The sequence below is a fragment of the Microtus oregoni genome, unplaced genomic scaffold (assembly GCF_018167655.1).
Source record: "Microtus oregoni isolate MIOR12 unplaced genomic scaffold, Mior012 000021F_ref0000039, whole genome shotgun sequence".
In the NCBI taxonomy this organism is placed as follows: Eukaryota; Metazoa; Chordata; class Mammalia; order Rodentia; family Cricetidae; genus Microtus; species Microtus oregoni.
The window spans coordinates 142,727-156,605 of NW_024543080.1; the positions used below are offsets into that span (position 1 = coordinate 142,727).

Consider the following 13,879-nt stretch of genomic DNA (forward strand, 5'->3'; position numbering starts at 1 on the left):
TCCGCCTACCTCTGCCTCCCGAGTGCTGGGATTAAAGGCGTGCGGCTGCCCCGTCCTGTTTCTTTAATGTGTCGTCTGCCTTTATGGTCATCCCAAAGATCTCTCTACGAGAGAGAGAGAGAGAGAGAGAGAGAGAGAGAGAGAGAGAGAGAGAGAGAGAGAGAATATCAAATTGTGGCTGTCAGAGGACAACGTACAGAGGTTGGTTCTCTCCTTCTGCCTTATGGATCCTGGGGAATCAAACTCAGGTCATCAGCTTGGTGGCAAATTCCTTTACCTGCTGTGCCTGTATCTCTGGCCCCCTTATATTGATTTTTAAGCCTGTATTTGAACTCAGAAATATATTACCTTTGTGCTAGGAGCTATTACTTTTTGCTGTGTTATTAAGGGATGTATAGCATACATAAGCTCCCAGTCCATATGGAAGAATACAGAAGCAGAGGCAGAGAGAGACATGAGTGGAAGATACTCTGCCCAGCAAGCATGTGAGACTCTTGGGAATGATGAGGGAAAGACAGGGACGGTGCCTTACACCTGTAAAGGGTGAGTGGTTGGTTGCTTAGTTTCAAAAAGTTTTCATGTTCGTTCTGTTGTTGTTCTTTGAGATAGTGTTTCATTTTGTAGCCCAGGCTACACTCAAACTCTTGATTCTTCTTCTGCCTTAGACTTCCAGGTACTGGGATCACAGGCTTCTGCCACTAAGCCTGGCTCTCAGCCTTGGTCTTTGTTGTAAATGTGTCTGGTCCTCATTTGGGGACTGTAGATCCACACCCTGGAGGGTAGACCTGTTGTTCCTATATAGGTGGAGTCTCCCTGTGTCTTGGCAGGTGCTCCCAAATAACCACTAGTGACTTATTAATTATAAGTAATAATTATATAATTATTATAAATATAATTATATATAAGCCTGATAGTTCAGGCTTATTACTAACCAGCTCTTACAACTTAAATTAGCCCATTTCTATTCATCTTTGTGCTGCCCCGAGACTCAGCTTTTACCTCTTTTTCATGTCCTGCTTCCTTTCTGTCTGTTTGTCTCTGCCCTTCTCCCCAGCATTCTCTCTGTCCTGGAAATCCTGCCTCACCATTGGTCAATCAGTTTTTTGTTAACAACGAGAGCAATACCTGTTGCCTGTTCCACAGCACTGCCATTCTTGTTTGTGAGTGAGAGAGGTGGAACCTATCTGATTCGGTTGGCAGATTTCTGATCCAGAGAACTTTCTATGTCACACTTTTGCAACAGGCAGGCGGTCATGGGTGTAACTGCGGCAGCTGAGCTACGGTTTGCAGCAGGCTCTAGAGTCAGCTCTACGCTTTTGCTAAGTGCTTAGGGCTGCATTTGCTCTTTGGTCTACGTGTAATACTAAGAACTGTGGGGGAACAGCCACCACAAACCCAGTGTGCAGTTAGGCAACACTAACTGTTTGGTGCCGTTTGGACCTCATAGGAAAGCGAGTGTGGAAGTTGGTGTGCGCTCTGTGATCCCAAGCTGAGGCTGTAAGACCTAGTGGAGTGCTAGTGGCTACATTCCAGAGTGTCTCAAGTCCCAGTGTGTGTCACCCCTTGCTGATTGGCCACAGTGCTGTAAAAGTGACACCGCAAATGCCACACCTAACGCTCACTGGAGTTGTGCCCCTCAGCACCCTTCGTCAGCAGTGTTGGACGTGAGGCTTCGCCGTAGTGATTATGAAGGTCATTTGAGCCAAAGACGTCGCAGCCGAACCGAGCAAAGCTGCTTTTAAGGAGGAAGTTTTGACACTGACCGGATAGTGAGGTGTTTGTTTGTTTCCAAACTAGAAGAGTTCCTGAGGGAATTTCTACTGAATAACGATTGGAGAATTCATATGAAAAACACCTATAATACTCAATTCAGAGAATACACTTAAATTGTATTGCTGAGGCTGGAGAGATGGCTCAGTGGTTAAGAGCACTGACTGCTCTTCCAGAAGACCTGGGTTCAATTCCCAGCGCCCACATGGCAGCTCACAAACACCTGTAACTCCAGTTCCAGGAAACTCGACATCCTTTTCTGGCCTCTGAAGACTGCATGTGTGTGGTGGTACACAGACATACATGCAGGCACGTATAGGTGGTTGCTTAGACACATAAAATAAAAAGTTTAAAATCTTAAAATTATATTGCTGACACTCTCAGAACACAAGTAAAAAGTTGCAATCCCAACACTTAGGAGATGGAGACCAAAGGATTGAAGTTCAAGGTCATCTTTGGCTGTATAATAAGTTTGATTCCTGAATAGAAGAACCCGGGTCCCCTCCATGGTAGTCAGCTGCTCTACCGGCTGGGCTAGACCCCAGCACAGGCTTTTCTCTCTTGATTTGTGTGTTCACCTGTGTCATTGTTTACGCATAATGACAGCCATCTTTTAGGAATGAAAACTCATGAAGATGGGTCGGGAGGTAGTCTTCATCGCGGCGCCAACACAGCTAAACCCCACCGTTTGTCTCCCAGGGAGCACAGTGGACATGCTGTACAGTTTTGCAAAGTGCTCGGGGTTAGACCTGATCTTTGGTCTCAATGCTTTACTAAGAACTCCAGACCTGCGGTGGAACAGCTCCAATGCTCAGCTGCTCCTGGACTACTGTGCTTCCAAGGGTTACAACATCTCCTGGGAACTGGGCAACGGTACGTACCTGGGACCGTTTCATTCACGAAGGAATTCTCTTGCTGTTATTTGTCCTGTTCTGATATTCTTTCCCATGTTAGTAAACAGACTTCTCCCTAGACACATTCATGCACGTGGCTCAGCAATGGAAGGAACCGCACCAGCAGAGAGAGCCTCTGGATAATTCCAGTTTATGGGTGTGTTGAGTGTGTGTGAGTGTGCGTGAAGTGTGTGTGTGTGTGTGTGTGTGTATGCACATGCATGTGTGTGTGGGTGTGTGTGCAAGTGCATGTGTGTGTGCGTGTGTGTGCAAGTGCATGTGTGTATGTGTGTATGCACGTGCATGTGTGTGTGCAAGTGCATGTGTGTGTGCGTGTGTGTGCAAGTGCATGTGTGTATGTGTGTGTATGCACGTGCATGTGTGTGTGCGTGTGTGTGCAAGTGCATGTGTGTGTGCATGTGTGTGCAAGTGCATGTGTGTGTATGCACGTGCATGTGTGTGTGTATGCACGTGCATGTGTGTGTGCGTGTGTGTGCAAGTGCATGTGTGTATGCGTGTGTATGCACGTGCATGTGTGTGTGCGTGTGTGTGCAAGTGCATGTGTGTGTATGCACGTGCATGTGTGTGCATGCACGTGCATGTGTGTGTGTGCGTGTGTGTGCAAGTGCATGTGTGTATGCACGTGCATGTGTGTGCATGTGTGTGTGCATGTGTATGCACGTGCATGTGTGTGTACGTGTGTGTGCATGTGTGTGTGCATGTGTGTGTAAGTGCATGTGTGTGTGCGTGTGAATGCACGTGCATGTGTGTGTGTACACATGCGCCATTTGCGCACCATGCATGTCGGGTCAGGTGGGTCCTCTGTCGGTCTCCACCTTGTCTGCGGCAAGGTCTCTTACTGAATTTAGAATTCGGTGATTAGTAACTAAATTGGACAGCCTCTGAGCCCTAAGATTCCGAGCTCTGCCCTGCAGCAGTGGGATTATAGGCTCGCTCCCACACCAACCATTTCGTGTGGATGTCGAAGATTTGAACTCAGGCCCTCTTGCTTCCCACAGCCAGCACCGTGCTCCTGGAGCTCTCACCCCACCTTTATGTTGGTCATTAAGTTTTCTTTTTCTTTTTTTTAAAAAAAAATGTGTCTTGAGCCAGGCAGTGATGGCTCACACCTTTGATCCAGCACTGAGGAGGCAGAGGCAGAGGCAGATGGATCTCTGTGAGATCGAGGCCAGCCTGGGCTACTCAGAGAAACCCTGTCCTCAACACTGCCCCTTCACGTTTTTAGATTGTTAAGTGTGTGACAGGGAAGGTCATGGGCCACAGCACACACTGGTATAGCTCAGAGGACAATTCTGTGGAGTTGGTTCTCTCCTTCCACCGTGTATAAATGCTTGTACGCTGAGCCATTCTGCGAGCACACCCTTATGTCATTTCTGAGGTAAGAAAAACAACTGGGGCCGTCGGACTCCCCAGCTCCTAGACTCCCTTGGGCTTTGCAGACTTTTGAACTTACTGTGCTTAGCAAATGGAACTCAGCGAAACTGTGAGTGTGATGGTTTGCTTCTCTCCTTCTCTTCCTTTCTTAGTCTGTCAGGTAATCTCCGTGTGGTGGTTTGAATGAGAACTGCCCCCATTGGCTGCTGTGTGTGTGCAACTTGGTCCCCTATAGGAAGAACCGCTTGTGGAGGAAGTGCAGTCTTGCTAGAGGAAGCACCCCACTCTCTCTCTCCCCCCACTCTCTGTGTGTGGCTAAGATGTGACCTCTCGGCTGCCTGTGCTGGCCACCGACTGCCGTGCCTCACCTCTGGAACCATAAAAACAAAAGAAATTATTTCTTCCGTGAGTTACTTTCAGTTATTGCAACAAAAATAGCGAATACACTCCAAACCCCACTCTGGCCTCCACTGTATGCTCAGGCTGTCTAGAAGCTGCCACAATAGATTATAGGCAGTTGTGAGCCACCAGGTGGGTCCAGGTCATGTGGAAGAGTAGTCGGTGCTCTTAACTACTGAGCCATCTCTCCAGTCTCAAGGAATTTATAAGTTCTGACTAATATGCTAATGATTAGTCAGGTTTGTTCAAAATATATAAGAATTTTCTGTGCATCAAGCAATAAAGCTAAATATGATGTACAGAAATAAGATGCAGACATTTAATGAGCACAGCTGTGTAGGACAGGCTCTGCTCTGCACGGGAAATTCTTCTCCCTGCCCACTCCTTTTCTTTCTTGTTTTCTTTCTTTGCCTCGAGTATATGTGTGTGGGTGTGGGTGTGTGTGCGTGCATGTGCGTGCTCACGTGTGCGTGTGTACGTGCTTGTGTGCAGGTGCTCATATGCATGAGCGTGCAAAGGACAGAGAACACCCTAGCGCGTCCTTCCTTGGGTGCCATCTTCCTATTTGTGTGTTAGAGAGACATGGTCTCTCATTGGCCTGGAATTCACCTTGTAGACGAGGCCACAGAGATCGTCCCATCTCTGCCTCTCCAGTGCTGGGCTTACAAGCGGGCCAACGTGTCTGACAAGTGGGCCACCAGGTCTGACAAGTAGCCACCAGGTCTGACAAGTGGGCCACCAGGTCTGACAAGGGGCCACCAGGTCTGACAAGGGGCCACCAGGTCTGACAAGGGGCCACCATGTCTGACAAGTGACCACCATGTCTGTCAAGTGACCCACCATGTCTGACAAGTGACCCACCAGATCTGACAAGTGACCCACCAGATCTGACAAGGGGCCACCATGTCTGACAAGTGACCCACCAGATCTGACAAGGGGCCACCATGTCTGACAAGTGACCCACCAGGTCTGACAAGGGGCCACCATGGCTGACAAGGGGCCACCATGGCTGACAAGGGGCCACCATGGCTGACAAGGGGCCACCATGTCTGGCTTTTTTACACGGATTCTAGGGAATTATTCTCGGTCCTCCTGCTTGTGAGGTGGGTATTTTACCAATTGAGCTGTCTCTCTAGCCCTTCGTTTTCTTTTGTTCTTTGTAGGTAAATAATAAATCGGGCTACTAAATAATGTCTATAAACTGTTTCCCAAATGCCTATTGGTTTAACACCTATTAGTAACTTCAATTTGTTTGTTCCCTCCTTGTGCCATAATTAAAATGTTTGTTTCTAAACTCTCTTCTTTATTAACGGGGTGGAAGGGGAGGTCCTACCTTTCTTGACTCTTTTCTTATGTGCATTGGTGTTCTGTCTGCATGTATGTATGGGTATCAGATGAGCTACCCTGTGGGTGCTAGGAAGTGAACCCAGGTCCTCTGGAAGAGCAATCTGCGCTCTTAACTGCTGAGCCATCTCTCCAGACCTTTTCTTGACTTTCGATTCTGGGCTTGTAGTTTGAAAACTGTTTGTGGCTGTGTGCTTGCGTGTGCTCTGTTTAATAAGAATGTCTAGGTGACTGTGAGCATTGCTGTCTTCCAGAGCCCAACAGTTTCTGGAAGAAAGCTCACGTTTTCATCGATGGGCTGCAATTGGGAGAAGATTTTGTTGAGTTGCGTAAGCTTCTGCGAAGGTCAGCTTTCAAAAATGCAAAGCTCTATGGTCCTGACATTGGTCAGCCTCGAGGGAAGACGGTTAAGCTGCTGAGAAGGTAGGACTTGGGAGGTGTGCAACTACTTTCTCTTCCTCCCTGTCACTCCCCTGCCACCCCCCACCCCAAGACAGGGTTTCTTTGTGTAGCCCTGGCTGTCTCAGAACTCTGTAGATCAGGCTGACTTAGAACTCAGAGATCCTCCTGCCTCTGCATCCTGAGTGCTGGGATTAAAGGTGTGTGCACCACACTCCAGTGCCTTCTACTGTTTCTGTTTTTGTTTTTTGAAACAGGGTGTCTCTCTGTAGCTTTGGAGCCTGTCCTGGAACTCTCTCAGTACACGAGGCTGACCTTGAACTCACAGAGATTGGCCTTCCTTTATCTCCTGAGTGCTGCGCTTAGAAGTGTGAGCCACCACTGCCTGGTGTCTTATTTTTCTAATGGTGAAAAAAAAAATGTGTACTTAAAAATTAGCCCTCTAGCCGGGCGGTGGTGGCGCACGCCTTTAATCCCAGCACTCAGGAGGCAGAGGCAGGCGGATCTCTGTGAGTTCGAGACCAGCCTGGTCTACAAGAGCTAGTTCCAGGACAGGCTCCAAAGCTACAGAGAAACCCTGTCTCGAAAAATCCAAAAAAAAAAAAATTAGCCCTCTGAACTCAGATTAGATGATCCCAGTTTTGTCCACAGCACCCAAAGCTTTTTTGAGGGGGCAGTTAAGCAGCGTGCCTTCTATCAGGCCTGGCCGGGGTATTGGTGTTCTAGAGATTCCTTTCAGCTGGTTTGACTTCACTCTTGTTGGTCTTGAGGTAAACAATGACCTGGAGTTTGTTGATGACTTCAGTTCCCACGAAGTGGTCAGGGAGAGCTGGATGCTAGCCTAAGGGGTCAGGCTCCTTTCTCCTGGGGAGGCTCTTGCCGAGGTATTTGAGTAGCCGCTGCAGCTGCAGGGTCGTGGGTCGTGGACGGTGGGTGGTGTGCAGCTCTTCTTTTGTGGCTGTGGATTCCTTCCAGCACTAGCTTCTTGGCTTTCAGTGGCCTTGACCCTGACTTCAGCTCTGCGAGGGACAGGGGCTTCTTTGCTTTAGGTGCCCTCTTGGCAAGGAAGCAGAACCACTTGACCCTGACTTCAGCTCTGCGAGGGACAGGGGCTTCTTTGCTTTAGGTGCCCTCTTGGCAAGGAAGCAGAACCACTTGACCCTGACTTCAGCTCTGCGAGGGACAGGGGCTTCTTTGCTTTAGGTGCCCTCTTGGCAAGGAAGCAGAACCACTTTTCTTAGAGATAAACTGTTCTTCCCGGTGGAGAATCCACTGTACCCCACATCAGTAAACAGTTTGTGGTTACCTTGTTTACAGAAAGAGGAAACATGGGCTGAAAATCCCAGAGCTATGACTAGGGCGTCTGTGTCGCCTGAGACTCACACACTCAGTCATTCCCGGGGGATGGAACGCTTCTGGAAATTTGCATTTGCTTGTTTGAGGTGTTTGACCCTGCTGTGGATCTTCCTTTCCAGTTTCCTGAAGGCTGGCGGGGAAGCGATCGACGCAGTGACGTGGCATCAGTAAGTACCCACACTGACGTGATGTCCCCATTACTGACTGCTCTTAATACCCTGCATGCCTCTGGGGTATATTACATGGCAGAGAGCAGCTACTGGGCTGGACTTGCTGGTCTTGCAGAGGATCTGGGTTCAGTTCCCAGCTCACAACAGCCTGTAACTCCATTTCCAGGGGATCTAATACTTCTTCTGGCCTCCAAGGGCACTACACACATATGGTACATATAAACACATGCAAGCATATGTTTACACATAAAAACTAAAAACAGTTGGGTGTGGTGATGCACATCTTTAGTCTAGGCCTTCAGGAGACCAAGGCCGGTGGGTCTCTGTGAGTTTGTGGCCAGCCTTGTCTACATCATGAGTCCCAGGAAAGCCTGGGCTACAGAGTGAGACTCTTTTTCTAAATAAATAAATATTTTAAAAATAATATTTTTAAAAAAATTCTAGAGGTTTGGAAGTAAGACTCACCTTTAATCTCAGCCCTCAGGAGGCAGAGACAGGTATATCTCTGAGTTTGAAGCCAGCCTGATCTACACAGTGAGTTCCAGAACAGCCAGAGATACACAGGGAAACCCTGTCTTTTTATGTTTGTTTGTTTTTTTTTTTTTTGCTTTTTTTGAGACAAAGTCTATGTAACCCTGACTGTCCTGGACCTCTCCTTGTAGACCAGACTGGCCTTGAAATCTCAGAGACCCACGTGTCTCCACCTCCCGAATGCTGGAGTTGAAGGCAGGCAGTACCAATGCCCATTCTCGTCGCACTTCCTGCCAGTTTTTCAGGAAGTTATTTTTGCCTGGCTGCAGACTGACTTTTCAAAGCTCAAATAATAAATGAGCAGCGTCTTGAACATCAATGCACAAGGGTTTTAAATGTTAGCAGAACAAAGGAGTCATGTTTTAAATACTGTGGCGGTTACTACAAACATGGAGACACATGGCCAACTAAGCCATGAGCCACAAAAGCAGGTAAACCATGCCGGCCACAGAATAAGTAACACTGGGGCCTCAGAGTCACTAGGCTAGAAGGCCCCTCCCCACGTTAGCTCCTCTCTGGAAGGACTTCTGCCTTTGTAAAAACAGCAGCAGTGAGAAAGGGTAGGAAGAAGAACAAGGGTCAGACCTGGTGACTTAACAGCAGGAAGTAAACTGCACACTTTTTTTCTGAATAATTTAGCTACTACTTGAATGGACGCATTGCCACCAAAGAAGATTTTCTGAGCTCTGATGTGCTGGACACGTTTATTTTATCTGTGCAAAAAATTCTAAAGGTAATAGTCTCTCTAAATTTTTCACCCATACCAGTCTCTGGGTTGTAGTCTAACAAGGCCTGTGGAGATATATACATATATATATATATATATATAATGAATGTATTTATGTATGTATGTATATATATATATAAAATGAATGTATTTATGTGTATATATATATATATATATATATATTAATTCCAAAGGGTAAGCGCTGCATCTTATTCCCTGGTTTCCTCCTTAGCGTTGGATCTTTTTAAGTTGCGGTAATTAGAAATTAAAATGCCTCTAATGGCCTTTCAGTAGAATGAACTGTTACAGACCATATTTGTTTATATTCCTTCTATAGCCTACTAGGCCCATAAGAGATACTGGTGAAGACCCGAGCAATTCTAAATGCACCTGTAACTAACAGTATGGAGAGGCGCAGCTTGTGTGCTGTTCACATTCAGCACCGAGGGGGTTGACTTGTTTGCAGTGACTGTGGAACTCTCCTTGTTCCCCAGGTGACTAAGGAAATGCGACCCGGCAAAAAGGTCTGGTTGGGAGAAACGAGCTCTGCCTACGGTGGTGGAGCACCCTCGCTGTCCGACACCTTTGCTGCTGGCTTTCTGTGAGTGAATGCTGCCCAGCTTTGGGCTCAGGTTCCGGCTCTTTCCCATCCTCTAATGTCAACCGAAACCCGCGTCAAACACAACTTGTGGGACAGAGCCCTAAAATTTTGTGCCAGGTCTTACAAAAAAGGAATTTCCCAGGCTCGAGGGATGGTTCAGTGGTTAAGAACACTGGTTACACTCCACAGAACTGGGGTGCGAATTCCAGCACCCATGCAGTGGCTCACAACCATCTCTAACTCCAGTCCCGGAAAATCCAGTGCCTTCTTCCAGCCTCCACAGACTCCAGGCATGCCCCCTGTGTACAGACATACAAGCAGGCAAGATGCTCATATGCTTTTGTCTGAAATGGTTTGCTAAACCTTGTTGGACATCCTTAGTTGTGTCTCTAATCAACTGTTGCATGCACGGATTGTTTCAGGAAGTTTGGGTAGACATGATAACACACATTTGTAATTCTGGGAAGCTGGGGCAGGGGGATTGCAAGTTTAAGATCTGACTGGGTGGGCTACAGAGTGAGTTCAAGGCCAGACTGCACAACTGAGGTCTCAAAACACAAAAAGTAAAATGAGGCCTAAGGCTATAGCTCAGGGATGGAGCACTTGCCTAGAATGCTCAGAGCCCAGGGTTTAACCCACAGTGGGATGATGACAGTGACAACCAGGAGGACGAAGGGAGGAAAGTTATGCTCTAAAAATAGGTCAAAGAAGTCAAAGAATCCTTGTTAATTAGCTTTCTGTGGCTGTGAAAACCCCCAAGATACACGATTTAAGAGGAGAAAATGTTTACTGTGACTTGTTTGGCCCCCGGGTCCCATTGCCTTTGGGTCTGTGGCAGAAGCACATGGTGGAGGGAACTGCTCACCTCATGGGTGATCAGAAGCAAAAGAGAAGGAGCCAGGAGGGCCCGATACCCTTGGAAGGGTCTGCTTCTTCCGACTAGGCCGTGGTACCTAACACAAGCACCACAGCTGAGGCCCGGCTCCAGCACAACAGCCTTGGGAGGTCGTTTCAGGTCCAAACCATACAGGGTCCCTCTCTAGGAAAGCTCACTCTTTTCCAGGGGTGGAGGCTTGCCTATAATCCTGGCATGTAGAAACCCACAGCAGAGAATCAGGGGTTCAAATGAATCCCTGAGGGGCAAGAGGCAGGGCAGGCAAGGAAAGGAAGGAGGAAAGAAAGGTCGAGGAGGGGAGAGAAGATGTCACCCAGAGTTCCGGCTCTGAGGATGCTCAGTGTGCACAGAGCAGCACTGCAGACTCTCAGATGGTTAGCCCTAAAGCACTTACATCACCCTTGAGGGTGACCTGTGAACGCCAGCATTGACTGTGACTCCTCATTGGCCACCGCACGAGCGTGGTTGCTTTAGACCAGGGGTTGCTTATTCAGCACCTCGCTGTCCCCCGTGCTCTTCATCCTGTAACCTTCCTGGGCCTTTTTTCTCTTCCATTTTTACTCTTTAGTTCCCACCATCTTCCTTGTTACAAAGTAAGAATAAAGCACAAACCCTTCAATGTTCGTGAGGGCGCGAGGGATTGAGAAAAAAATGAAGAGTTGACATTCATTGAACGTGCCAGGGAGATGATCATAGCGGTTTGGTTGTGGTTCTGTGTGGCTCATATTTTGACCTCTGTTGACAGCTGCCTTCGCTGTGTGTGTGTGTGTGTGTGTGTGTGTGTGTGTGTGTATGTGTGTGTATGTGTGTATGTGTGTGTGTGTGTGTGTGTGTGTGTGTGCATGCACTGTGGGGTAGAGGAGCAAGAACACGGGAACGAGAAGAGGAATTGTCTACAGGGGTGGGAGCTTCGTTCTGCTCTATAGAAGTCGTCTCGCTCTGGAGGAAACTCGCCTGGCTTGTTTGTGTCATTCTCGATAGAGCATATTGTCATATGGGAGGGTGTACGTGTGCGCCCTTGTTCACCAACTCATTTGAACAACTTCTTTGTAATTAATGCTATCCTTGCAGCTTCCTGTTGGTTCCTCCCACACACATGAACAGATCTGTGTGTGATTAGAGTGGAATGACATTGCTTTCCAGTCTAAAGACACTGTGTGTCACTCTGTCCCAGGTGGCTGGATAAGCTGGGCGTGTCGGCCCAGATGGGCATAGAAGTGGTGATGAGGCAGGTGTTCTTCGGAGCAGGCAACTACCACTTGGTGGATGAGAACATTGAGCCCTTGCCTGTAAGTGACACCACCTTCCTGTGCTTGTAAACAGATGGGGGTCTGCTCTAGGCCCTGTGCTAACCTCCTAAGAATAGTCAGTCCCCACAGTAAAGAGCCATGTGTGAGCCGGGTGGTGGTGGTGCATGCCTTTAATTCCAGCACTCGGGAGGCAGAGGCAGGCAGAGAGCTCTGTGAGTTTAAGGCCAGCCTGGTCTACATAGTTAGTTCCAGGACAGCCAAAGCTGTTGTACAGAGAAACCCTGCCTCAAAAAACAAAAGCAAAAAAATTGATAATGATAATAAAATAAATAAAAATAAAATATCGTCTACTAAGAGTATGCTATACATTTTATTAAACATTTGAATGGTTGTTTTGCAAAGCAAGTTAAAGCTGAAATTGAGTTTGAAGCCAGCTTGAGTTACACAAACCTGTCTTTTATAAATGGAAAATATGTAAACATATAAGATGACATTTGAAGATCAATTATTCTAAGGATATTTTAATGGTACATTTATGCTTTTATATTTTTATTTTATATGCATGGGTGTTTTGCCTGCATTTATGCGTGGGCACCACCTTCATACCTAGTGGTTTCTGATGGCGTCTCTGGAAACTGGAGTTACAAGCAGTTGTGAGATGCCATGTGGGTTCAAGGATCCAAACTCAAGTCCTATGGAAGAGCGTCCAGTGCACTTAACTGCTGAGCCATCTCTCCAGCCCTTCTCAGAATAATCCTTTTTGTTTTGTTTTATTTGTTTGGGTTTTTCAAGACAGGGTTTCTTTGTGTAGCTTTGGAGCCTGTCCTGGAACTTACTCTGTAGACCAGACTTGCCTAAACTCACAGAGATCGCCCTGCCTCTGCCTGTCTAGTGCTGGGATTAAAGGTCCGCCACCACCTGGCTCTAAGAATAATTTTTAAGGGAATGATTTAAATATATTTAGCCAATATTTCAATTTTGTTATTGAAAATATTATGAGAGTTGATTTATTCGGATCAGAACGTATCCCATTCATTGTGTTCATAGACATCTCTGGGACCATTGTCATGCTCTTATTGGATAGCTATTTACTCGACTTGTTAAAATATGAAAAAGAGAATAACCAGAGATCTGTTTTCCATCCCTCCTCCGAATGACAGGATTACTGGCTATCTCTTCTGTTCAAGAAACTGGTAGGTCCCCAGGTGCTAACGGTGCACGTGAAGGGCCCAGCCAGAAGCAAACTTCGAGTGTATCTCCATTGCACAAACACCCACCAGTAAGTACAAAACACAGCCTTCCCCCAGCAAGTCTAGATTAGTAAGCGGGAAACTTCCTATCCAACACCCCAGATGCCCTCTAGCTGTGTAATGGATCTCACCTCTCCTTATCCTTTCTTTTTTGTCTTCCCGATACCAGAATCTAACTTCCAAAGACTTCTAGCAGGGCTGAGTAGATGTGGCTCAGCCAGGGACGTGCTTCTGTGGAAGCGGAAGCCTGAGGACCCGAGTTCAATATCCAGCACCCACATAGAAAACGCTGGATGTGGCAACGTATGTCTGTAGTCATGGCACCAGGAAGAGACAGAAGGACTCCAGGGTGTGCTGATTGGCCAGTCTATATGAATTCATGGGCTCCAAGCCAACAAGAGACCCTCTCTCAAAAAAGAAAAAAAGAAAGGAAAGGTGGAGAGCAACTGCGGAAAACATCTAATGTCTTCTCTAGCCACCATACACACGAGCACACATATACGTGAACACACACACACAGTAGCTTAAATAGGGGCTGGAGAGATGGCTCAGCAGTTCTGCGCACTGGCTGAGGACCCAGGTTCAATTCCAGCACCCACACAGTGTCTCAAAATTGTCTATAACCCTAGTTTTAGGGCATTTGACACACAGTATATATATATACATATTTATATTTATAGGAACATATAAATAAAAAAATCAAGCCAGGCAGAGGTGTGCACACCTTTAATCTCAGCACTTGGGAGGCAGAGGCAGGTGGATCCTTGAGATGGAGGCCAGCCTGGTCTATAAGGCAAGTTCCAGGCAGCCAAGGCAAAGAGAAACCCCAATTTGAAAAACAAAAATAAATTAAAGATTAAAGAAACAAAACAATTGTTTCAGCATAGACGTTTGCAAGC

At 47.1% G+C, this 13,879-nt stretch overlaps 1 protein-coding gene across 1 annotated transcript in view; it reads left to right on the plus strand.

Annotated features, from left to right (window-relative positions):
* The window catches only part of LOC121460823 (heparanase-like), a 38,001-nt gene that overhangs the window by 17,739 nt on the left and 6,383 nt on the right, over nucleotides 1–13,879 (plus strand). Inside the window, exons 4-10 of the mRNA XM_041671460.1 lie at nucleotides 2,470–2,643; nucleotides 6,056–6,224; nucleotides 7,676–7,723; nucleotides 8,897–8,990; nucleotides 9,479–9,585; nucleotides 11,655–11,769; nucleotides 12,891–13,009. Of these exons, the coding sequence (XP_041527394.1) occupies nucleotides 2,470–2,643; nucleotides 6,056–6,224; nucleotides 7,676–7,723; nucleotides 8,897–8,990; nucleotides 9,479–9,585; nucleotides 11,655–11,769; nucleotides 12,891–13,009 (826 nt within the window). The remainder of the gene's footprint in view (nucleotides 1–2,469; nucleotides 2,644–6,055; nucleotides 6,225–7,675; nucleotides 7,724–8,896; nucleotides 8,991–9,478; nucleotides 9,586–11,654; nucleotides 11,770–12,890; nucleotides 13,010–13,879) is intronic.